A 27,214-nucleotide genomic window follows, 5' to 3' on the forward strand; every position below is an offset into this window, starting at 1 on the left:
AACTCACAAGCCAGATCCCAAATTGCGGCAGTGTGAACCAAGCCTAATGCCGCGTACACACGGTCGGACTTTTCGTCTACAAAAGTCCAACGGACGCTGACGGACTAAAGCTGGCTGGTAATCCGATCGTGTGTGGGCTTCTCCGGACTTTCAACGGACTTTTTCAGCCTCAAATCCGACGGACTTTAGATTTGAAACATGCTTCAAATCTTTCCGACGGACTCGAGTCCGGTCGAAAAATCCGCTCGTCTGTATGCTAGTCTGACGGACAAAAACCCACGCTAGGGCAGCTATTGGCTACTGGCTATCAACTTCCTTATTTTAGTCCGGTGTACGTCATCACGTAAGAATTCGACGGACTTTTGTGTGATCGTGTGTAGGCAAGTCTGTTCGTTAGAAAGTCCGCCGCAAGTCCGTCGAAAGTCCGTCGAAAGTCTGTCGGACAGGCTGTCGGACTTTTGTAGCTGAAAAGTCCGACCGTGTGTACGCCCCATAAGAGTGCTGCATTTAGCATTGCCTAGTTATATAGTAAACAAATAAGGCTACATGTTGAAATTAAAATTACACATACATGCTTTGTTTTTATTTTTTTTTCCAGGGCCAAGCACAACATGTTCAGAAGAGTCTTGTGGTAACCTTGGTGTATGTCTACAACAGTGGGATGGCTTTACATGTGATTGCACCATGACGACCTATGCAGGGCCAGTCTGTAATGACCGTAAGTTTCTAATATACTATACATACTTGATTTGTTGTAGCCGTATTAGTGCATAATATACTATACAAAAACACCCATGGACTGCATATATACCTTAAAAAATGACATGCATTGGATAATCTGTATTACAATTGCATTAAATAATTACCAAGGCAATACAAAAATAAAAAAGGGGAAAACTGGTTACTTAGGATTGTGATCTAGCAGAAGTATGTATCTTGCAATTCTATGTTCATAATCATGTTGTAACTTATAGATCTAAAAAGTGAACAGCTGTAAACATTTGGTGTGATAAACTATAATACAAAAAATCTACCTTTGTCTTAACTACTGTCAAATTAATTTTAGTTTGTTTTACCCAGGAGACCCAATTCTAGGGGACATATGTTTTAGTACCCATTGGATTAAATGATGTTGCAACTGTTTCTTTACTTAGGAAGGCCCATCTGCTTATACATTGTGTCTCTTACTGATCCCATGTTCTACAAAGTCCCATATTAATTTCTTTAAATAACTAGGGATGATGATGCCCTTAAGGATCTTGTTCCAGATGTTTCAGATTCAATGGTTGTGACTTGAGACATTGGCCTGTTACCACAATGCTGCTGTGACCAAAAGTACATCACATGACCGCTTCTATTCTGTTCTAAGCCCCCAAACTAAGCAAACTTTGGGCCTCTCAAAAAATAAGATAATGTTGTATGCAGTATAACAAGGACCTCTGGTTTAGAGAATCTACTATAACTCTTTTGGAACAAAGCTAAGGGGGGTCCCCCGTGGCAAAGTCAACCCCAATGTTAAGGGCATGTGGCCTGGTATGGTTCAGGAGGGAGATTGAACTCTGCCCCTCCTTTCCTGACCTGCTGGGCTGCATGCAGAGTCTGGTGTGGATTTTGGGACATTGTGACAATGGAACAAGTGGATAAAACCTTGTGAGCTGCTACACTCCTAACCTAAAGTCAAAAATGTATAAAATGAAATAAAAAAATATATAAATGTAAAAAAATATATAATATTGAAAAATAATAAAATAAAATAAATATAAAAATAAAAATAAAAAATAAGAATAGAAGGGGGCGTGGCCTGGACAAGCTAGGAGATGGCTGCCTGAAAGAACAGCTCCCGCCGTTGCATCCATATATATCGATATCACCGGAGGTAAATAACGCTTCTTTCGATCGGACACAATGGGAACAGCTTCCCGTCACACCTCGGCCTCAAGGTCCCGCTCGCCACGCGAAAATCCAGGGAACCATAGCCAAAACATTCCTGAAATGTTCAGGACTCAGAGGAGCAATATGGCGTCGTCTCGTCACAGCTCCTCACAAGACACGGGACCGCACATTTTAATTTCACCTCAAGTGTCACAGCCCATGCCATCGGGGATGACAGATAACCCTCAACCTCCCGGCCTTAACATACATGATCTGAGGGCTATTGCTAATGACATTAAAGACACCCTGTCAGCCGCCATTGCGGAGCTCAGAGTGGACATTCATACCTTAAATGACAGGGTCTTGGAAGTTGAAAAAGTCACGGCAAAACACGACACTGTCCTCCGTAAAGCCACAAGAAAGATCGATACCCACACAATGCAACTCAGAGAGACACAACGGCGCATCGAGGACCTCGACAACCGTGGCCGCCGTCACAATCTCAGAATCCGAGGCCTGCCAGAAGCCATTGATGCAGAGCAACTAACCCCTGCTGTGACTGACTTGTTTAACGGCCTAATTGACAGACCGCCTCAGACCAAAATTGAAATGGAAAGGATCCATAGAGCATTGCGCCCAAAAGGCAGAGAAACCGATCCGCCAAGGGACGTTATCTGCTGTATAGTGTATTACAAGCTGAAAGAAGATATCCTGAGGCAGGCAAGGAACAAACACCCACTACAGTACAATGGCGCGCATCTTCAGATCTTTCAAGACCTATCCAGCATCACTTTGCAGCATCGCAGGGATTTGAAACCTCTACTGGATGTTCTACGCACTCACGGGATCTTATACAGGTGGAAGTTCCCGTTCTGCCACACATTTAGGCCGTACGGCTCTTCTCAAAGTGCTGGAAGACCTACCTTACTTCTGCGACAGCCTGGGCATACCCCTAGTGGACGTTCCGACTTGGTATGCGGAATTCCGCCATCACGCTAACGAGAGACACTCGCCCCGGGAAGAACCGATGGAAGCACAAGAATCCCAGCACCGCAGGAGAAGGTCCCTGTCAAGCAACAGATCACACGCCGCATCTCAGGATATCCAGCGTGGTCACGGACCCATGATCTCACCGAGAGCTCGGAGAGCCCGTAGGGACTACTAAGGTGTGTAATCTTATACACATTTTCAGGTTCTTAAGTTGCCAGGTTAGGCATCTCAGTTAATCCACAGCCTCTACACCTCCTTTTAAAGCATAGAAACAGTTCTGTTCCTGTTACTCCTCGTTACTGACATACTTTCCAGACAGCAGATAGCTTTCACATCTGCTACCTTCATACTGCAAATATATCGTATTAGCACTGCCTCATGTTCAACACTCAGCAAGAAAAGATGCCTGATGCTCAATGCCTATTTTTTGGACCTCTGACGAGACTTATCCCCGAACAAAAACTGGGCTCCCCTGAACAGACCGACCTTTCCACACACCGACAACGGATCCACATATACTTCACCAGCACGAAACAGACTCTCAGTAAAGGAACTTTATGCATCCGAAAGCTAACGACCCCAGTAAGACCTAGCCGAAAGCAGGCTTCACTGTTTTTCACATTTGTTTACTGGTGTAGGTAATGTTTAAATGCTTTAGGTATTAACGATTGAACTAAGGTTATGTATTCTCGTTTGACCAGGATCTTGATTAGATTGCTGATGAATGGGCACAAGGCACAAATAACGGCAATACTGCATATTTGGGGATTAGAGAATTTTTCCACAACTCACTTGAACCACACTGTAACTAGCTCCCCCTGGCTCTCAAACACCAGAATAGCAAGCATTCAACTCTGAGTAATTTTTCGAACACCACCCCCTCCCTCCTTAGACAGTGACTTTCCTCCATCTTAATGACGCGCCTATGCTTATCCTCTAACCTACAAAATGTCCGCACATCATTTAGTCACTCTGGCAACGGAAGGACAAAGAGGACAGTTAACCATAGGCCTATGAGTTTGCCATGACATAACCCTATAGTTAACTTAGGACATAGTAGAACCTGACAGAAACATACAAGCGACATTATTAGTAGACGGAGTACATCTTGCTTCTCCCGAATCAAGATGTCAGCGGTATTCTGAGAAACGTCTATTCTACTCTACAGATGCCGAATACCAAACTTCCCATCATTCATTCTGAATTTCTACTAAGTTCTACACGTGCAGCTGTTACTATCCAATCACTTCTTAAGGTGATGGGGTACAATTGACAGCTGTAATGTTGAGGGGAGTCGGAGGGGGAGGGATAAGGGGGCCAAATAAACACATTAAGCGGAAACTTATTAAAAAAAAAAAAAAAGAGCAGGGGGAAATCAGAAACATAACAGACCAATACTCAGGGGCCATGGTTACAGTAAGACATAGATACGCACCCGTTGGTGCACTTGACCATGTTTTCATTGTCTGACTCGACATGCTTTCAGGATTTTTATTTGTGATGTTCCCCTTTTGGGGGAGGTTTCATAAAACATAGTTTGAACTACTGTATGTATATAATATGACTCACTAGGCTAATTTTGACACCAACAGCAAAGCGGTATTTTGGTTTACCATTCTATAGCTTCTACTGCAAACGCTAAGGCTATAATGCCAATACATAATCCCTTGACAGGGATACCTAAGGTTTCATTTCTTATCCTTATCCAAGGGACTTTATACCTGTTCCATATCCACTGCTGATTCAGTTGCTCTCTCTTTCTAGGAGGGTATGTATGTCATTCAGACAGGTACTTATATATAACAGTATTCAAAACATTTACTATGACATCCTCCACTCATACGCTACATGGATTGCAACGGAGGGTTATTTCCTCAAAGTATATTACAAACTTTCTCCTACGTTCGATACTTCCCAACCCCCGCACAGTGCAGTGAGAAGATCCAGATTTGGTTCTGGACAGCATTCCACAGACAAAGCACTGTACAGACCTAACCTATCTTGTTGCGGATTAGGTTAGTTAAATTCTTCCCTTTTCCTTTCCTACATCCTCGCCCTCCCTTCCTTTCGCTGACCTTTCTGAATATCCACACTTTCGGTACTATATTCGCAGGAATCTACATAGTTTTGGATTCACTCCAATTAGGCTACCCAAAACTACCCTCTAACATGGCAGCTACGGATACTTCCAAACAGGGGGTGTATGGCTCTTGTAAGCTTCAGACCGATTTACATAAAACTAGGCTCACTGAATATTAGAGGATTGAACACCCCGGAAAAAAGGTCCCAATTGCTATATACATTACAAAAAAAAAAACGCAAATCGCATTCATCCAAGAAACTCACTTTCATACTGACACTATACCCGAACTTGGTAATTTTCACTACCCCACAGTGTATCATGCTTCCAATGACACATCCAAAACAAAGGGGGTTGCTATTTTAATATCGAAAAACTGTCCCCTAAAAATTACGGAATCAAAACATGATCTTAATGGCAGATACATATTTCTCAAGGGAACGTTACACAACAGACCCATCACCTTGGCAAATTTATACGCTCCTAACAAAAAACAAGTCACGTTCTTTCGAGAAACACTTCAATTACTCACTGAATTTTATGCCGGTATCCTCGTGGTGGGTGGAGACTTCAATGTGGCCTTAAACCCGCAACAGGATTCCTCCACAGGTGCGACCTCATTACCTTACAGAGCGCTTAGAGCAATCAAGAAACAGTTGCAAGAATTAACCCTGCATGACACGTGGCGTACATTAGACCCAAATGACAGGGACTATACATTTTACTCATCCCCCCACAGCAAATATTCCAGAATCAACCATTTTTTTATTTCCCAAAATGATTTACCCCGTGTCAAACAAGTGACCATAGACCCTATGATACTCTCTGATCACAATCCCATTTCAATGACACTCACTTTTTCACAATCTCAACACACACATTCGATATGGTGATTAGACAACTCACTGCTGACAGATCCAGATATCACACAACAAATCTCCACCCGACTCACCCATTACTTTCAGGAAAATTCTACGGATGAAACTGGACCTCCCATCCTATGGGCTGCACATAAATGTGTGGTGAGAGGGGATTTAATTTCCATAACGGCCTTCCGAAATAAACAAAGAAGAGCATATATTACAGCTCTCACATCTAAAATCCATACCTTAGAAAGGGCCCATAAATTATCCCTCGCCACTAAATCTCTAGAGGAGCTCTTACAGGCTAGGGAAGCTCTCAGAGAAGAAATGCACAAAGCACTAAGACGCAAGTACATTTTGAATCACAAACTATATTACAAATTTGGCAATAAGTCTGGAAAGTTACTGGCTAAAGCGTTACAACATAAGAAAGCAACATATACCATACACGAAACAAAGAACCCCTCCGGGAAATCTTTTACATCCCCAGATGACATTGCCACACAATTTGTGAATTACTTCTCCAAACTTTACAATTTACCCCCCACAGAAATGACTGATAGCACTCCCAGTAGACAGGAAGCGATATCCACTTTCTTATCACAATACGGTATACCACCTATCTCTACTGAAGACTCTAAAACCCTTGAACACCCCATTAACATTGAGGAAACCACGGCAGCATTGAAACAACTCAAGACAGGAAAAAGTCCTGGTCCGGATGGACTAACCGTTGGTTACTATACGACCTTTCAGGATATACTAGCCCCCCAGTTTACCAAAGCATTCAATTCATTGCCCTCATATCCTCAATGCAACAAAGACCTTCTAGAAGCACATATCACCCTAATACCAAAACCCGGCAAAGACGATACTCTAGTGACAAACTATAGGCCCATCTCCCTCCTAAATGTTGATTTAAAACTATACGCTAAAATTCTTGCTAACCGAATACTCCCTATTCTCCCTAAACTTATCTCCCTTGACCAAGTAGGTTTCGTCCCTGGCAGAGAAGCTAGGGATAACACCATAAAAGCCCTTCATATCCATCACCATCTTTCATCAACATCCTCCATCCCCAAACAACAAGGTTTCTTCTTGTCGCTCGATGCGGAGAAGGCGTTCGACAGGGTGGCATGGGACTATATGTTTCCCACTCATTTCCTACAAATGATATTAGCACTATACTCTTCTCCCACGGCCAGAATAAGAGTCAATGGCCGCCTGTCGGACGCCTTCTCCGTCTCGAATGGCACACGTCAGGAATGCCCATTATCGCCCCTTATTTTCATACTCACTCTAGAACCCCTTCTACGTAAAATTAGAGCAAATCCCGACATAAAAGGCATAGATATCAACACCAAACAATACAAGATTGCAGCGTACGCTGATGACATCTTACTGTTCCTTTCAGACCCCCTGATCACCATGCCCAATTTGTTAAAAGAATTTACCAACTTCAACACCATATCTAATTTTAAAATTAATTTCACAAAATCTAAGGCCCTTAATATCTCCCTCTCGCAGAGATGGGTGACGCACTGTAAGACGAACTTCCCATTTAAATGGGAACCACATGCCCTCACCTATTTAGGGATACAACTACCGACCCATCTCGATGAACTTTATGATAGAAACTACTTACCAATACTCGCTAATATCCAAAAAGACCTCCTCAAATGGACTTTGGGCCAATTCTCCTGGTTTGGTAGAACTGCCGTCATAAAAATGAATGTCCTACCCCGAATATTATATCTCTTGTAGACCGTTCCCATCAAACTACCCACGTCTTTTTTCACCACATACAAGAAATTATGCCGAAACTTCATTTGGGCCGCAAAATCCCCTAGATTGAGCTGGGAGAAAATGACTACCCCCAAAGCAAAAGGAGGTTTAAGTCTTCCCGATATTCACAAATATCATACAGCTTGCCACCTTACAAGAATAATTGACTGGCACATCCATAAATCCACTAAAGATTGGGTAGACCTTGAAGAATCATTTGCGTCAGTTCCCATTGCTCATCTGCCATGGATTGCTATGACGAATACACCCAAGGAATATGCTTCGCACCCAGTGATGGGTCCCACACTCTCCGCTTTTAGGAGCATATCCCAATCTCTACATTGGTACCCGGCCCCGGGACCATTAACCCCCTTAGTTGACAATCCTGACTTTGCACCTGGAATGCCACTTCGCAATCCATCGCATACCCAGGGAACACCTCCTCTTAGAGCCTCACAATTCTTCAAGAACGGGATCCTCCTTTCATTTACGGCACTAATCTCACATTTCCAGGACTATCACATACCATTCTTTAAGTTTCTCCAAATTAGGCACTTCCTGAACAATGCCAGACCTATATCCCAATGGTTTAGAGACCTGACACCTTTTGAATCACTATGCACTAGCACTCCTCCACAACGCCATGTTATCTCTGAAGTATACTCGTTACTATTCAGCAACTGTGATCCAAAAACCAACGCAATCAACCAAAAATGGGAAACGGAACTTGGGTTAGCAATCACCACCGAAGAATGGGAAAACATATATGAACACATACATAAAGGATCCATAAATGTATCCGCACAGGAAAACTCTTACAAACTATACTCGAGATGGTACAGAACGCCGGATATTATCCACCGGTATCACTCTTCTGTTTCACCCATATGCTGGAGATGCAATGTTGAAGTAGGCTCTCTGCTCCATATATGGTGGAACTGCCCACGAATTAAACCATTCTGGGAAAAAGTGCAGGAGACGATAGCATATATCACAACATACACCCTATCTTTCACGCCATCCCAATACCTCCTACACCACTCATCCATTTCACACTATGCCTACAAAAAATCTCTTACACTCCACCTAGTCAATGCTGCTAAACAATGCATACCGGTACTTTGGAGAAACACTGATCCTCCTACAATAGCAATGTGGCTCAAACATATTGAAAGAATAGCTGGATTGGAAAACCTAATTCATCAAGCCAATGATAGTCCTTCTAAATATGGGAAGATTTGGGCTTGTTGGATACACTTCAGGGAATCTCCAAAGTATCAGGAACTTCTTCACAACCCATAATTCTAACCTACAGTGAAAGTAAACTGAGAATCCTCATTTAGGGATACTTTACAGTCCAAACTGCAACGTACTCCGTAGCTGCCATGTTAGCTTTGCCTTTCTGTCGGTTTTGTCTTCACTTCTTCGTCAAGTAAGTGAAAAGACACGACCCTTCCTATGTTATAACAACACGTTCCTCAGAGTACAAACCCCAAAACAATGTCCAACCATTTTATTAAATCTAATTCTTAGGGTGAATAGACATATTTCAAGATATTAAGTACCATTATCATCCCCAAAAACCACACTACCTACCTTCCATATGTTTTCTTGCCCATTGAAGGGCAGAAAAGTTGGCGCTCCTTACCCGGGCTACGGAGGCACGAGGTATTCCAAGATATTCCAATACATTCCAATGTGGATCGCAAAGGCTTTCACTACACGTGATACTTTCATGGCCGTCTCCCTCACACAGCATGTTCCCATTAGGGGTGCGAAGGTGGTACACAGGCAATTTTTAATTTTTGTTTTTCTTGGAACCACATACATGATACACACAAACCTCTCAGCCTCATGTCCCGAATGGATGTCCACAGCCTCATTATTCGTAGTTTATAATTAATAGTTCAGAGAGGCTCTTGTATTGCATAACAGCTTATCTCCATGTAACACATTGAAAACGCACATATTTGTCACAGTCTTTAATTGTGAAAGATACCCTGTTAACGGTAATTTTGACTATACCAGATGTTGATAAATATACTTTATACGCTTTGTTTTTGTAACATGTATTATTTTACAAATGAAATTATTTGAAACAAACAAAAAAAAAAATAGAAATAAATAAAAATGAAAATAAAGTAAAATAAAATAAATAAATATAAAGCTAAACATAAAAATAAACAGCTGCCTGCACTGCCAACACTTCCCAAATGTGACAATACAAACTGATATACCAAAAGTGATAAAAATAAATGAAATAAATAAAATATAAATTAAATGACTATTAAACTGATAAGGCAATGTTTACCTACCTCACTTATATGCTTAATGATACATAACATAAGTGATTAACACCTTTTATCTATATAAGAATCAACCAATGCGGTTGATTCTTATTACGGATAGAATTAAAACGAATGATAACTGTGCGAAATGAATAACAATCAAATTTATTTAAACTCAATAATGTACAGAAAAGAAACTTGTATTAATCATATATTACCAACTATAAGGTAGATGGCAAAACCTTACAAACAAAGATGTTTCCAAAGATACCAAGTAAGTAATACAAACAGAATATTGCTACAATGGACATACAAAAGCTTTCAGTATATTAGAACAATTGCAGAATAAGGCGGTTACATTACACAGACATCCTGCTCTCCCGGCTGCCTGGGCTCCAAAGAGACAGTTCTAACTGTCTCTCTCTCTTATATACACCCCCTTTAAGAAAAAAGAGGAGAAGAAAAAAAACTTTTCAGAGAGATTTTAATCTTAAAGTGTTACCACTCTCAACCAGTGGAGGCGCTCTTGGTTTGCAAGACTCTGGTACTAGAGGTCATTTAGGCCAACCAAACATCCAGTTGAAACTCTATTATAACACCTCCCTATGAGGTGTCTGAATAAATAGTGCATCAGGGCCTATTCCCTTACATAAGCCAGGTGGCCACATTTAAAATAGACCTTTGACAGGAAATGGAGGTTTTATGGTGAGGAGACAGATGTATGGTGCCTATTCAGAGAATTTGCGGAGAGTACAAAAGTTCATACATATTGATCAAATTTGATGTCCTTGGAAGTAAAAAAACTAAGGCCTCAATATTTCCACATCAATTCCCCCTGAAGTTCATTCTTGAACTTATGTCCTTCTTCAATGATTTTGTATCCACCCACAACAGCCAGAAGCCCCGACCCTTCCCCACCACCACCACTGCGGCCTCCTCTTCCTTTCTTGAACATGCCGGCAGGGGCGGACTGACAACTCATGGGGCCCCCGGGCAATAGGAGATTATGGGGCCCCCAGGTTTTGAGATGGCCGCCATGCGGCAGGCATCTTTTTTTGACGCAACATGAATGTGGGCATACCCATGCGAAGGAGAGGGACACCAAGCTTGGCGGCATGCTGAGTGGCAGGAGACTTAGAGCTGGTGACGCAGTAAATTTACCAGGAGCCTCTCATGGGCAGTGCTACCTTAACAGCATCATGGGCCCCTGGGCAAAATATTGCACTGGGACCCCTACCAGGGAAATGATGACCTGCGGCATACATAGTTCACCATGGTGAACAATGGGCATGACCAGTGGGAGAGTCTTAAAAGAGTATTGAACAGAATCTGCATCTGCTGTAAACAATGCAAACATACCACAGACCTTGTACCCATAAAATTCTAATTACTGTGCCGCAGCTGATAATCTCAGACACAAATGAATCTCAGTGAAAGGATCATTTGTTTTTAAAATAAACATTTCCATTGTATATATTTTTTTATGCACAAAAAAAGGATATTTGTGGCTTACTGAGTCAACATTATAGAAGAACTTAATTAAAACCAGCAACTGTTGAGACAATGAACACCTTGGTCAGGTCTATGTACAGTATAATGTACAGAGTACAGGGGTCATGAGTAAGTAACAAACAAAACAACATATAGAGTACAGCAGTCAGGATGAGCGCCAAGCTCACATCAGAGTCCTCCCTTACATCAAAGTCCCAACATTCACCCTATATATCACAGTCCACAGAGTGTCACACTACGGGAGAGCCCTCAGTGTGCCACCTTACGGCAGAGCCCCCAGAGTAACATCTTACGGCAGAGCCCCCCCAGTGTGCCACCCTATGACAGAGCCCCCCAGTGTGCCACCCTACGACAGAGCCCCCCAGTGTGCCACCCTACGACAGAGCCCCCAGAGTGCCACCCTGTGGCAGAGCCCTCAGAGTGCCACCCTGCGGCAGAGCCCCCAGAGTCCCACCCTGCGGCAGAGCCCCCAGAGTCCCACCCTGCGGCAGAGCAACCAATGTCACCTTCCATCAGTGTCCCCTTACACACATCTTTGCACCTTGGTGCTTTGTGTGTTAGACAGCTGGCGGGAAAAGGCTTTTAAAAAATATCCACTTGTTGCAGCCTCTGAACTGTGCAAGTGAGTCGTAAAGCCAGCGGAATAGTGAACTGCTGTGGTTGGCCTCAGATCGGGCAGTGGGGCATGTGAACAAAAACCATGCTTGATGTGTGCCATGATGTCACTGCACAGGTGTGCACCCAGACCTGCTCTGCTGCCTGATCCAAGGCAAGGCTCAGCAGTTCACCATTCAGATGGCCCCCGAATGGCAACAAGTGCATTTTTCACGGGCATGGGATTGTTAAAGCGACTTCTGTTGAGCAGCAGTGGGCACACACCAGTGGCGGCTGGTGCTCAAAAATTTTTGGGGGGTGCAAACAAAATAGGAAAAATTCTGAAAAATACTGGAAAAAACCCATTAATTGCAGCCTCACTGTGCCATCAAATTCAGCCACTGTGCCCATCAAATGCAGCCACTGTGCCCCATCAAATGCAGCCACTGTGCCCATCAAATTCAGCCACTGTGCCCATAAAATGCAGCCACTGTGACCCCCCAGCGGCATTTAACCAGCACCCCCGCCCGTTGTCTGACCAGCACTCACCCCATCTTGGTGGCGGGTCAGGCAGCAGGTGACAGTGGTGAGATGTGGGACAGGCATGTCCTCAATGCTTACTCTCTGCATCTCTTCTTTTCTCCTGCTAGGCATCCAATAGGAGCGCCTGTCCTTTCAGCCAATCGCGTGATGGGTATCAGACCCGCACTTCCTGATTGGCGGAGAAGCGGTTCAGTATTAGAAAAGCGAATTAATAATTTGCTTTTCTAACAGACCTGGATGGGCTTCGAGTGCTCTGCGCTCTGAGCCCACCCTATTTTGAAGCCTGTTAGAGTTTATGGCTCTATGCTTCAAAAAAACACCCCGCTTCAAAAAAACACCCCTGCCACTGTAATTCAGGTGTCTGGTGTCCTAAAAGGGGCCGGATGCCCGAATAGGGGGTGGCCGCAGTGGCCATGGATAGATTTATGCTATGCATGAATCTATCCATTCTACATATAGGGGGTGGTGTGATAGAGGGGACGGTGCCATTAATGGATGGGCCCCCCCTGGTATACACACACATGCACAGTATATATACATATATACACACACACATGCACAGTATACATACATAGTATACATATACACACACATGCACAGTATATATACATAGTATACTGTGCATGTGTGTATACTGTGCACAGTATATATATGTATACTATACATACATAGTATACATATATACACACACATGCACAGTATACATACATAGTATACATATGCACACACACATGCACAAAATACATACATAGTACATACATAGTATAAATATATACACACACCAGCACTTTTCACTTAAAAATCATCCTGATAGAAAACACTGCTGTTGCCCGCAACTCCTGGCATACTGGGACTTGTAGTGTCCCAGCAGCTCAGACATTGGATGTGGTAATACAGGAGAGGAGGAGGAGGATGATGTCCCTGTGTACTGGTGGGCAGGTGATGAGTAGGGAGATGTAGCAGAGATTGGGGAAGTTCAGAACATCCTTCCCCCAGAAGCATGGCAGTTCTCACACACACAGAACATCGATCTAACAGCAGCCTAAGAGACAGGAGAAGCCCTGCTAGAGGTAACACATCCTCCCCCCTCCCCCCTCCTCACCAGGGTAAGCCACTGATAATAATACATTTCTTTTAGCTCAGCCAGCTTACCTTCTATCAGGCAGTAGTCCGTACCCACACTGCAGGCTGTCCCCTCCTCCCTCTCCTCCAGCTGTTGGCATCTCTTGCTCCTGTGTCAAAAAAGCCACGCTGGAGAAGGGGGCGTGTACACTGTGCTCCCATTGGCTGAGGAGGCAGTGAAGAGGCAGAGCAGCTACAATCTCAAGATTTGTACAGCAAAATTATGTCGGTAGTGGCCATTTCAGGGACAGATGTAAAAATACACAGATTTTTATAAACTGTCCCTGCTTTTACAGAGGCTGGCAACCCTGATGGGGCCCCCTAGTTGCCGTGAGGCTCTCGGTCAGTGCCCGAGTATGCCGGAACCCATCAAGGTAGACTTGAGACACCAAAGAAATCCTGGTGCCTTTGAGACTTCAGATAGATGTATGGGTTAAATCCGCGCAGTGGTTGAGTGTAGTTAGGATATGGGGCTGCTGCCTCTACAGATACAATACCACCTAAGTGATAGAATTTGGTAAAAAGCAGGAGTAGTTATGGCGCTGCCCTTGTGGGGTTAGAAAAATTTTTTTTCTATTAGTGGACAATTCCACTATATATTACCTGGTGTACATAACTCCCATAGATCTAGAGTATTATTCTTAAAAATTATATTTATGAGCGAAACAAAAAAAAAACAAACCAGTGCTATAAATGTCATAAAGTAACTGCTGCTAAATCATACAGAATCATACAAAATGTCCAGTGCTATGAATTCCATAAAGTGACTGGTGCTAGATCATACAAAATCATACTAAATACCCAATATAAAAGGTGACTGATGTGTTTTTAATTTGGTAAAAAGCAGGAGTAGTTATGGCGCTGCCCTTGTGGGGTTAGAAAAAAAAAATTTCTATTAGTGCGGGCTTACAGACGTCTTGCAGCACCTCTAGCAAAGCGATTTTGATATCTTTTTCATGCTCATTTTTATCATTGAAAATGTGAGTACCACAGTGTTATTAATCTTTAATAAAAGTACCTATACGGTTTTACGCTATGGGTATCCCTCCTTTCTTTTATATGTAATACATCAAAACAACACGGAAAGTAAAGTTTGGAGACATCTATGATTGCTACACAGTGGCAGATACTGTGACTGCCTGCACCCCTGCAGGGGAAAGAAAATCCGGTGAGTGCAAGCAGTATCAGAGCATGCAGATAAGACACTAATTAAAAAGCCAGCACCTGGATAAGAAGTTTTCCCACAGAAATCTGTTTCTCAGAGATTGAACATCCTAAAATACTCCAAAAAGACCTTTTTTTTTTTTCATTAATGGAACTTTTCCTATCCAAGATTACTGGTTAAAAACACATCAGTCACCTTTTATATTGGATATTTAGTATGATTTTGTATGATCTAGCACCAGTCACTTTATGGAATGCATAGCACTGGACAATTTGTATGATTCTGTATGATTTAGCAGCAGTCACTTTATGACATTTATAGCACTGGTTTAGCACAAATGCACTTTGTGGAAATAATTGAAGTATTTTATGTTGATATTTCACATTTATTACAATGTGATTATTAGTAACCGAGTACCAGTCACAGATTCCAGATTTAAAACACTCACGTTATTTTGGTACATATAGGTTTTTTTTTTTTTTGTTTTTTTTTTGCTTCGCTCATAAATATAATTTTTAAGATTAATACTCTAGATCTATAGGAGTTATGAACACCAGGTAATATATAGAGGAATTGTCCACTAATAGAAAAAAAAAATTCTAATTCCACAAGGGCAGCACCATAACTACTCCTGCTTTTTACCAAATTGAAAACACATCAGTCACCTTTTATATTGGACATTTAGTATGATTTTGTATGATCTAGCACCAGTCACTTTATGGAATTCATAGCACTGGACATTTTGTGTGATTCTGTATGATTTAGCAGCAGTCACTTTATGACATTTATAGCACTGGTTTAGCACAAATGCACTTTGTGGAAATAATCTTATGTTGATATTTCACTTTTATTACAATGTGATTATTAGTAACCGAGTACCAGTCACAGATTCCAGATCTAAAACACTCACGTTATTTTGGTACATATAGGTTTTTTTTTTGTTTTTTTTTGTTTCACTCATAAATAAAATTTTTAAGAATAATACTCTAGATCTATAGGAGTTAGGTACGCCTTTGAGACTTCACCTCCGAACCATGAGTGTCTGTACTGCAATGTTTCATTGCCCCTCTGCCTTGGAAGAGCGGAACTCCAATATTGATGGCGGGATCCTGGCATATCTAGTCCTGTAACTTGGTAATACGGTGTAATGATTGTAACGATTTGATCGGAACGCGAGACAGCACTTTTCAGCATGGTGAAGGAAAGTTCAGAAGAGTCTTATCTGTGACACATTTGTCTCAAGAAATAACTTGGTTGTCGTTGCTTCTTCCGGTGGTGTTTGGGCGGGCCTCCGGACAGTCATGCATGAATACAAAAAAAAAAAGGAGAATGTCAGTGTACAAGTATTGGAGGAATGCCGGACAGGAGCAGAGGGTTGGCCGTTAAAACTAAATGCTTTATGGGGTGTAATGTGGACAAGTAAAGTGGGATCCCCACAGGGTAAAGAGTCCGAGCAACAGCCAGTATCATCCATGGCCCTTGATGGTAGGGATAGTCAACACTGCCTGCTATTGCCAGGTCCCTGGGTTCAACAAACCTGCTCACAGGGCTCAGGTTAAAGCAGTAGGCAGACTAGGGGAGGTAGAATTACATTAAGACATAAGACCTGGATGTCCAGGGATACTTTGTGAAATATAGTTTTTGTATGTTTCAGGAAACCATTCTTTAGGACCCACTGGACTTTTAAAAACGGAGTCAGGCAGAAACGGTAAAGCCTTATGCCGCGTACACACGAGCGGACTTTACGGCAGACTTTGTCCGGACTTTTCGACGGACTTTACGATGGACTTTCCCGAATGAATGGACTTGCCTACACACGATCAACCAAAGTCCAACGGATTTGTACGTGATGACGTACGACCGGACTAAAACAAGGAAGTTCATAGCCAGTAGCCAATAGCTGCCCTAGCGTTGGTTTTTGTCCGTCGGACTAGCATACAGACGAGCGGACTTTTCAATCGGACTCGAGTCCGTCGGAAAGATTTGAAACATGTTTCATTTCTAGGTCCGTCGAACTTTTGGGGAAAAAAAGTCAGCTGGAGCCCACACACAATCGAGTTGTCTGACGGACTCCGGTCCGCCGGACCAAGTATGCCGTAAAGTCCAGTCGTGTGTACGCGGCATTACAATTCACAGCTCATCTCTGATATTCAAACAAAAGTTCCAGAAGACTAATACATTTACTTTTAAAGATATAGAAGAACATTATCAGCTAATGGACTGGTACCATCACTTAAAGTAATTAAAGATAAGAATATGAAACAAAGAAAGTAGGAACGAGAAAGAAAAGAAAAAAAATAAAATAAGGAAAAAATAAAAAAAAAAAAACATACAGGTTTAATGCTGCTTCGACCTAGACCGTTTACCACACACATTTCACCTTATATCAAAGAGCATTGAATCTGCATTCATAAAAACAAACGAACAATATATAACTGTCCCGAAAAATTATCAGAAAGTGCCTTAAAAAATAATATTGCACCTGTTGCAGCAGCAACTTAGCAAAAAAAATAAAAAATAAAGAGGAACAAAAAATAAAAATAGATAGCTCCTCTCCCATATTAGTGATCAACAGGTGAACAGGATCACTGTCACTAAAAATTTACAAGTCGGGTACAAAAAAATATTAAAAAAGGGAGAGAATAAAACAATGGTTGCCAAAAACTTTTAGAATTTAGTCAAACTGAACTGCACTTTATTGCTCAAAATTTTTTAGAGGCTTTTTCCCAAAACAGCAAAAAGAAAAATATAGTTCTAGGGTCCTCTTTTAAATGGGCACAATACTCTACATCGGTCTCTTAATAGCTACCCACATCAGGACAGCAACAGGGTGGAGTTTACTAAAGCTGTGGCCCTAAGACGGTACCTGAATAAACTTTTCCCATTAAGAAACCTTATGCCCCGTACACACGACCGGACTTTCCGGCAGAAAAGGTCAGACGGAATGAATCCGTCAGACATTCCGATAGTGTGTGGGCTTCATCTGACCTTTTCTGTCGAAAAATCTGACGGACCTTAGAAATAGAACATGTTTCAAATCTTTCCGACGGACTCGATTCCTATCGAAAAAAACCTTGTCTGTATGCTAGTCCGACGGACCGAAAACTACGCAATGGCAGCTATTGGCTACTGGCTGTTGAACTTCCTTTTCTAGTCCGGTCATACCTTATCACGTTCGAAACGATCGGGCTTTGGTGGTATCGTGTGTAGGCAAGTCCGTTTTGTCGGAACTCCGTCAGAACTCCGTTGAAAAGTCCTTCAGAGTTCAGTCCGCCGCAAAGTCCGCTCGTGTGTACGCGGCATAAGTTTGAGATATTTGTATTTACCTCTTTCGTTCTTGAGATATCACCCAAATCGTCCACTCCGCTCCTCCTAAGACATCCTGATTTCCAGCTCCCTTGTTACCTCCTCCCAACATCAGGACCACTCCAGAACCTCTGGAACTCCCCTACCCCAATATGTCCAGCCAGGCCCTACCCTTTTCACACCTAGGTGATCCCTAAAAAAAAAAAAAAAATTTATTCCAGGAAGCCTACTCCGCCTCTACCTAAATGTTACCTCAGCCAGCTCCATATCAGATAATTCCCAGCAGCTATTATTTTTGTACCACCCTCCTCCCCCCACTAAATCATAAACCCCTTGAGCAGGGCCCTTCTATTCACACCCTGCACAGACTGTTGGCACTATCTACCTGTTGCCCAACCTACCCAACTACCCAACTTTTAACTCCTCTACAAATCCCAACGGACGTTTCAGTAGGTGTAAGGGGATGTCAGGTTTGCTCTAAAACCTTTCTTCAGGGTGTGATCGGGGTACAACCCAGTGTTCCTGCTATATCCATGCCAAGGGCAAGAGGAGATGTACAATAGACTCCCCGAAGTAGTGTACCCTGCTGAGTACCATTTAACCTGATGCTGAAAACAGTGCTTCATTAGACATGTGATAACCAGCACCAGTACCCTGGCCTCAAGTATTTTTAAAGCGGGATTCCGTCCCTGAATTAAAAAATTTAAAAGTCAGCAGCTACTAACACTGCTGCTGACTTTAAATAAGTACTTACCTGTCCTGGGTTCCCGCGATGTCGGCCGCCTGAGGCCGACCTGTCCCTTGGCTCTCGGGTCCCAGGACCGCCATCCTAAGTAAGGGAAACAGGCAGTGGAGCCTTGCGGCTTCACTGCCAGTTTCCTACTGCACATGCGTGAGCGGCACTCTGTGAATGGTCCGTGGTGTTCTGGGAACACACACAGTTCCCAGAAGACAATGGGACCGCTCACCGAGGAGCAGAACACGCCATGGAATAGGAAGAGGCAGATTAGGAAGACTGCTTAGCAACAATGGTTTAGGTAAGTTTAAAAAAAATTTTTTTTTTTCAAATGTTTTTTTTTTTATTTTTTTAGGATTTTTGGTGAATTTTTTTTTTCAGGGTGGCCCTCCACTTTAACTTTGTTTAGGACCAGTTGGGACAATACCCCGGCATCCATTAGACATGACCCCCTCTTGTTCTAGCATTGTTGCCTTTTCCCATAGCACAACACCTTCCTTTCTCCAGCACTCATCAGTCCAAGTCATCTGAGGCTGTCCAGACTCAAACCATCAGAACAAGATGGACTCCAGGGTGTAACACAGTAGAGTCTGATAGGATAGTACCCAGATTGACCGTGATATCTGCACAACGATCCATCCCTGTCATTAGGGATGAGAACAGTGCAAGTTAGATTTTGACGATCCTGGAACTGAGTCATCCACCAATCTATTACGACTCATAGGCAACCTGGATACTACCCCCACCTGCCTGTCCTTGCAAAGTCATGCTGGGCAGAGCAAGTTGGCTTTCCTAACCCCTTCCCTGATATGTAGCACAAGACCTCCCAGTGTGGTCCTGAGTATCTCCAGCTCCATAGTGTTTTAAGGTGCCCAGTGTCCCACCTCCAGCTCCAAAGGCAGTCTCCATTCCGAAGTATAGGGAATAGTCTGAATACCCGGATTGAAAACCACCTGCCAACAGGTACACTCAATTCTTTATAGAGGCTGCACCCCTTTTCCCCCCTTTATCAATTTGGTAATCAGACCATGTTATCCTTCACCCATACAAAATAAACTGCCTACATGCTTCAGACAGGACTCATATGAATGATAGGGGCATAGTGCAACACTGGGGCGCTGGTCTTCCTGGCATGCAGGACACAGAAGATACGCCAGGAGTCTAGGACAGGAAGGACACCTGTGGGTATTAACTGAGGAGAATACAGCAAGCCCACACATATAACGAAAGTGAGGGCCCTTGGAACAGCCAAGAGCTGGTAACAACCAACACAATCTTCCTGCACAACTCTTCTCCAGACTCGCCCAAAACCATACAATACGAGGCCAGACCTATACACTCTCAACTTGTATCCCATCAGGCAGGCCTTCGTACTACACATCTGAAGGTGAATCTTAAAGGAAACTGAACAACAAAAATTGCAAAATGTGTATCCAGCTCGAGGAACTGCTGCTACCAGGCACAACTGGCCAACAGGCAAAGAAAAATCCCTTGCAGCACTGAGGCACCGGGATCACGGAACAGTAGAGGGTACAATTCGAGCTGACCGGTGTGCCTCAAAACACCCAGATATTAGTGGCAGATATGCCACAGACATATTAGACAATTGGTAACAAATAGCCACGTAAAAACAGACAAACAGGAAACTCTAGGAGCAAATAGAGTAGCATGGTAACCCTGGGCAGGAAGCAGGCTTGAAATACACTTAGGGACACACAGATTGCTAGGGACATTAACATATCTTAGCCTAAGGCAAAAAGCCAAGCTTGCAAAGAAAGCACTGGCTGGGTGTGTAACTAATTACAATAAAAGCAGGGGGGATTAAGCAGTCTTAAACAAATCTACACAAAAGTCAGCATAGCCACTGACTTTTTGAGAATTGGATCAGAACATTAACACACAATTAGGTAGTCCAAAACACAGCCGAATGGGCTGACAAATAGAAGCACCAACTAGCAGGGCCGTTTTTTCCACTGGGCACACTGTGCAGTCGCCCGGGGGCACCACTTGTCTGGAGGGCCCCATCCAGGGCTGATCCTCAGTGCTGCAAACTGCTGCTTAAGTTGACTGACTGCACTAGTTGCTCACTTGCTAGAATCGCCGGCTGCATGGCGTCTAGCTAGCTACCAGTGACGTCAGTCAGAGACCGCGGCCACCCCAACATTCATAGCACCGCGGCCGCCCCAGCTGCTAGTGAACAAGCTCCACCCATCTCTGCCATGTTCTTCAGACAGCGTGGAGAGGGAGTGGAGCGGAAAGACGGACCTTGATAGTTGGCGCTGCCTTGCTGCTGTGAGTGACATACTGTACTGCACCAGGCCGGTGGCCTCAAGTAAGTCTAACACTGTCTTCTTAAATAAGTTCAAGTTGTGCATCAAACACAGCCACTGTCTGTGCCCCTCAAACGCTGCCACTGTGCCCATAAAACACAGCCACTGTGTCCATCAAAGCTGCCACTGTAGCCATCAAACAGCCACTGTGCCCATCAAAGCTGCCACTGTGCCCATCAAACACAGCCACTGTACCCATCAAAGCTGCCACTGTACCCATCAAACACAGCCACTGTGCAAATCAAAGCTGCCACTGTGCCCATCAAACAGCCACTGTGCCCATCAAAAGCAGCCACTGTGCCCATCAAACACAGCCACTGTGCCCATCAAAGCTGCCACTGTGCGCAACAAAGCTGCCACTGTGCCCATCAAAAGCTGCCACTCTGCCCATTAAACACAGCCACTGTGCCCATCAAATGCTGCCACTGTGCCCATCAAAAGCTGCCACTGTGCCCATCAAACACAGCCACTGTGCCAATTAAACACAGCCACTGTACCCATCAAAAGCTGCCACTGTGCCCATCAAACTTAGCCACTGTGCCCATCAAATGCTGCCACTGTGCCCATGAAAAGCTGCCACTGTGCCCATGAAAAGCTGCCACTGTGCCCATCAAACACAGCCACTGTGCCCATCAAAGCTGCCACTGTACCCATCAAAAGCTGCCACTGTACTCATTAAACGCAGCCATTGTGCCCATCAAACTCTGCCACTGTGCCCACCAAACGCTGCCACTGTGCCCATCAAACTCGTGTTATATTGTCCAAACGTTGTGTTAATGTTTAAACACTGATTTTGTTGGAAGTACCAATAAATATAGCCTTATTGATAATTTTCATTTTTATTCTCGTGCGTGATTGTGTAGACAGGGCCCCAGTGCACTGTATTGCCCGGAGGCCCATAATGCTATTAAGATGGCCCTGCCAACTAGATAATGGTGCTGAAACCAGGAAAAAAAAAAAAAAGTCTATGGAGGCTGTGATATCCTTTTGTTCTGAAAGCCATGAAACCCAATTATCGAATCTGAGGGATAAAACACCAATAAAATTTTAGTAATAAACATTAAATTTTTCCTCCTAGAAACAAAATAAACCAATGGTTATAGACCTGTAACAAGACATTAGCATATGAAACACAAATATACATTACATTACATTACATAAACAGTGTACTTTTTTAAAATACCAAAAATTGTTGAGCTCAACTTATTATTAATATGTATTATTTAATACATATTAATACCATGTGGATTTTTGTTTTATGGTATACCAATAATTTCCCCCCAAAAAATGTATTCACCATGGTGAGAAAAAATTAACAACTTATTATTATTATTATTATTATTATACAGGATTTATATAGCGCCGACAGTTTACGCAGCGCTTTACAACAACATTAGGGCAGACAGTACAAGTACAATACAATTCAATACAGGAGGAATCAGAGGGCCCTGCTCGTTAGAGCTTACAATCTAGGAGGGAGGGTCAAGTTATACAAAAAGGTAATAGCTGTGGGGGATGAGCTAATGGAGAAAATAATGCAGTTGTTAGATGGAGGCAGGATAGGCTTCTCTGAAGAGGAAAGTCTTCAGGGATTGCCTAAAAGTGGATAAATTTGGAGACAGTCTGACAGATTGGGGTAGGGAATTCCAGAGGATGGGTGAGGCTCGGGAGAAGTCCTGGAGGCGGATATGGGAGGAGGTGATGAGGGAGCTAGAGAGCAGGAGATCTTGGGAGGAACGGAGATGGCGTTTAGTTTGGTATTTTGAGACTAGGTTAGTGATGTAGCTGGGGGCACAGTTGTGGATGGCTTTGTAACTTATTGTTAGTATTTTGAATTTAATTCGTTGGGCGAGTGGTAGCCAATGGAGGGATTGGCAGAGAGGGGTAGCAGACACTGATCAGTTTGTAAGGTGGATGAGTCTGGCAGCAGCATTCATGATGGACTGAAGGGGGGATAGTCTATTTAAAGGTAAGCCAATGAGGAGTGAGTTGCAGTAGTCAAGGCGAGAGATAACCAGGGAGTGAATCAGGAGCTTTGTAGTTTCACTGGTTAGAAAGGGACGTAGTTTAGAGATGTTGCGGAGGTTGAGGCGGCAAGCTTTGGAAAGTGATTGGATGTGGGGCTGAAAGGAGAGTTCAGAATCTAGGATAACACCTAGCACCCTGACATGTGGGGACGGGTGGATGGTTTTGCCATTGCTCTTCACAGAGAAGTCAGGGGAAGAGGCACGTGGGGGAGGAAATATTATAAGCTCGGTTTTGGACAAGTTGAGTTTGAGGAAGTGGTGTGACATCCATACAGATATGTCGGTTAGTAAGTTAGTGATGCGTGAGGAGACTGATGGAGTGAGTTGAGGGGTGGAGAGATAGATTTGTGTGTCATCAGCATAGAAATGATATTGAAAGCCATGAGAGGCTATCAGCTGACCCAGGGAAGAGGTGTAGATTGAAAATAAAAGAGGTCCAAGAACAGAACCTTGGGGGACCCCGACAGAGAAGGGAAGAGGAGTGGAGGAAGTAGAATTGTAAGTGACACTGAAGGTGCGTTGGGATAGGTAGGATGAGAGCCACTGAAGAGCACAGTCACGGAGACCGATGGAGTGAAGTTTTTTGAGGAGGAGGGGGTGGTCAACCGTGTCAAAGGCAGCTGAAAGATCCAGAAGTAGGAGTACAGAATAGTGTCCGTTGGTTTTTGCAGTTAGTAGGTCATTTGTGAGTTTTAAAAGAGCAGTTTCTGTGGAGTGTTGAGGGCGAAATCCAGATTGAAGGGGATCAAGAAGGTTGTTTTTAATGAGGTGGTCACTCAGTTGGTTGTAAACCAGGCGTTCAAGGAGTTTAGAGGAAAAGGGGAGCAAGGAGATAGGGCGTAGGTTATTAAGATTGGTAGGGTCCAAGGACGGTTTTTTGAGTATGGGAGTGACCAGTGCATGTTTTAGAGCATCGGGGAAGACGCCAGAGGTGAGGGAGAGATTGAAGATGTGGGTTAGAGAGTGTAGGATGGGGTCAGAGGGTGACCGTAGCATTTGAGAGGGAACAGGGTCCAGGGGACAGGTAGTTAGGTGGGCGATAGAAAGGAGTTTAGCAACTTCGTCTGGAGTAGTAGATTTGAATAGAGGTAGTGTCAGTTGTATCTGTTGACATGGGGTCTTAGCTGGGGGAGATACCTGTAGAGTGGAGATTTCATCACGGATTGTATCAATCTTGTTTTTGAAGTGATTAGCGATTTCCTGGGCAGTGAGTAAATCAGTGGGGGGAGGCGGTGGAGGACAAAGTAGAGAGTTGAAGGTAGAGAAGAGTTTACGGGGATTGGATGAGAAGGTATTAATAAGAGTTGTAAAATAGGTTTGCTTGGCAGTGTGGAGGAAAGAATAGTATTTTTGGAGGGCAGATTTGTATTGGTTGAAGTCTTTGAGAGACTTAGTCTTGTGCCACAGACGCTCAAGAGCGCGACTACGTTTTTTGAGAATTTTAGTGTCATCTGTTTGCCAGGGTTGTAGGGGTCGAGGCCTGATTCTGCGTGTAGTGAGGGGAGCGAGCTTGTCCAGGGTGGAGGACAGAGATTTATTGTAGATGGATGTGGCTTGGTTGGGGCAGGACAGGGGGGAGATTTTGTCATAGAGGTGGTCGGTAGCAGAGTAGAGGAGAGAGGAGTTGAAGTTGCGAAAGTTTCTACGGGTGACGGTTAGGCGATTGGAGGGAAAGGTGGTGGAAGACAGGGGGAGAGAGAAACTAATAAGGTGGTGGTCGGAGAGAGGAAAAGGATTGTTTGAGAAGTTGCATGTAGTGCATAGGTAAGAGAATACAAGGTCAAGGGTGTTGCCATCAGAGTGAGTAGAAGCATGTACCCATTGCTTCAGGTCAAATGAAGAGGTTAGACTAAGAAGTTTAGAAGTAGCAGGAATGTTTGTATTAGCAGGGATGTTGAAATCACCGAGAAGGATTGTGGGAATTTCCGAAGAGAGAAAGTAGGGTAGCCAGGCAGAAAACTCATCAAGGAAAGTCGATAATGGTCCAGGGGGCCGGTAGATCACAGCAATTCTTAGGGAAGTGGGAGAGAATAGACGTATACAGTGGGCTTCGAATGATGAGAGTGAAAAAGAGGGAGGAGGGTGAATAACCTGGAAGGTGCTCTGGGGGGATAGGAGGAATCCCACTCCACCTCCCTTGCGTCCATTAGGCCTGGGGGAGTGAGTCCAGTGAAGGCCACCCTGGGAGAGGGAAGCAGGAGAAGGGGTGTCATATTCGTGGAGCCAGGTTTCTGTGAGAGCAAGTAGATTAAAGGAATTAGTGACAAAGAGGTCATGAACAGCAGTGAGTTTGTTGCAGACAGAGCGGGCGTTCCAGAGGGCGCAGGAGAGAGTGAGGCTGGTGTTGGCAAGAAGAGGAATGGAGACTAGATTGTGTAGATTGCGACTACTGCCAGAGGGTGTAGGGTGATGGTGATGGGTGTGTTGGGCACAGTTAAATAAAGTGGGCCCAGGGTTTGGGGAAATATCTCCAGCGATTAGGAGAAGCAGAAGAGTGAGGGAGGTAATATGAGAATATGATTTGTATGAGGGGACATGCTTCAGTATCCTGGGGGGTATGTTAGCAAGTGGGCTTAGAGTTAGAAAGAGGTGATGAGTGCAGTAATAGGGGGAGGGGAGAAGTGAGGGTGATATGTACAGGTTGTGTGGTGGAGCAGAGGGATGTAGAAAAGAGAGTTTGAGGAGAGAGGCAGCAATTGTGAAAAGGAGGAGAGGTAAAGAGTGCATGTTTCAGAGAGGAAGATGATAAAATTAGGAAATGGGGTCACCTGCAGTCTTTTATAGTTTGCTTTGTGCAAATCGCTGAAGTGCAAGAGCAGAAGTGCCACTTATTTTAAGAACGCCACTTCTTTGGAAGAACCCCCTGTATGTGCAGCCCCCTGTATGTGTTCCCCCGTAAGGAAGGCCTTGTTTTTATACTGTGTGTTGGGTGTGGGTTGAATCTGGCAATTAATCAATTAGGAGGGCATATTAGCAACACAGCTAGCAGGGCATAACTTTCACACCACAATCAAACTGCAAGGGGACTAAAAGGCCAAAATTGTAAAGATAAGGCAACCCATAATTTAGGTAAGACTTAATGGCTAAATAAACATTGAAATAATGTGAGCATGGCTACAGATGGAGTTGAAACAGTGGTGACAAACAGATTTACCCAATAAGCTTTTTTGCAGTCATGCAATGTTCAGTTTTAAGGTATGTGGAGATATAAACGCAGGTTTACCCAATAAGCTTTTTTGCAGTCATGCAATGTTCAGTTTTAAGGTATGTGGAGATATAAACGCAGGTTTACCCAATAAGCTTTTAAGCTTTTAACAACTTGTAATAAATCTTTTAGAGGTACCATTTATCAACAATTCATAATAAAAATAAAACACATGCATGACCCATGCATGCCCCAGTAGAAGGACGATGGTCCGAAACATGTCGGGTTGCTAATGCCTATAGATGCCCTGCTATCACGCAATTTTATTTTATTTATTTTACTCATTCTCTTTGTGATCACGTTTTATATACTGAAGTGCGCTGTCTAGCACTTTTCCAGCTTTTCAATAAAAGCTTCTTTTTTAACTGATTCATGCCCTATGTGGAGAATTTTTTGCTCTTGTCTCCTTTCATGAATGGGACCCTGCTGAGCCTTAAACCCCATACACACTATCAGATTTTCTGCTGAGTTTTTCCATCAGATTTACCAAAACCATATAATATGAGGTCAAACCTTAGGAGTTTCAATGTGTATGCAATCAGGCAGGCCCTTGCACTACATGGTTTTGGTAAATCTGAAGGAAAAACTCAGCAGAAAATCTGATAGTGTGTATGGGGCTTTAGCCATTTCTCTTGGCACACTCCTTCCATCTGAGAAAGACATTCTGATTGATCGGGAACTTCCATACCATCGAACGGTGACGGTCGCCCTGGACGTGACTCCCCGTCAGGATTTCTCCAGCTAGATATCCCTGGGATCGTTGGGTCCCTCAAGCCTGTATGACATTCCCCTGTAC

At 43.6% G+C, this 27,214-nt stretch overlaps 1 protein-coding gene across 28 annotated transcripts in view; it reads left to right on the top strand.

Annotated features, from left to right (window-relative positions):
• Positions 1-27,214, top strand: part of NRXN2 (neurexin 2) — a 3,426,600-nt gene that overhangs the window by 2,638,795 nt on the left and 760,591 nt on the right. For all 28 annotated transcript variants that reach the window (XM_073605072.1, XM_073605074.1, XM_073605073.1 and 25 more), the window contains one exon: positions 599-718. In XM_073605072.1, the coding sequence (XP_073461173.1) occupies positions 599-718 (120 nt within the window). The remainder of the gene's footprint in view (positions 1-598; positions 719-27,214) is intronic.

This window comes from Aquarana catesbeiana, linkage group LG11 (assembly GCF_042186555.1).
Source record: "Aquarana catesbeiana isolate 2022-GZ linkage group LG11, ASM4218655v1, whole genome shotgun sequence".
Taxonomy (NCBI): Eukaryota; Metazoa; Chordata; class Amphibia; order Anura; family Ranidae; genus Aquarana; species Aquarana catesbeiana.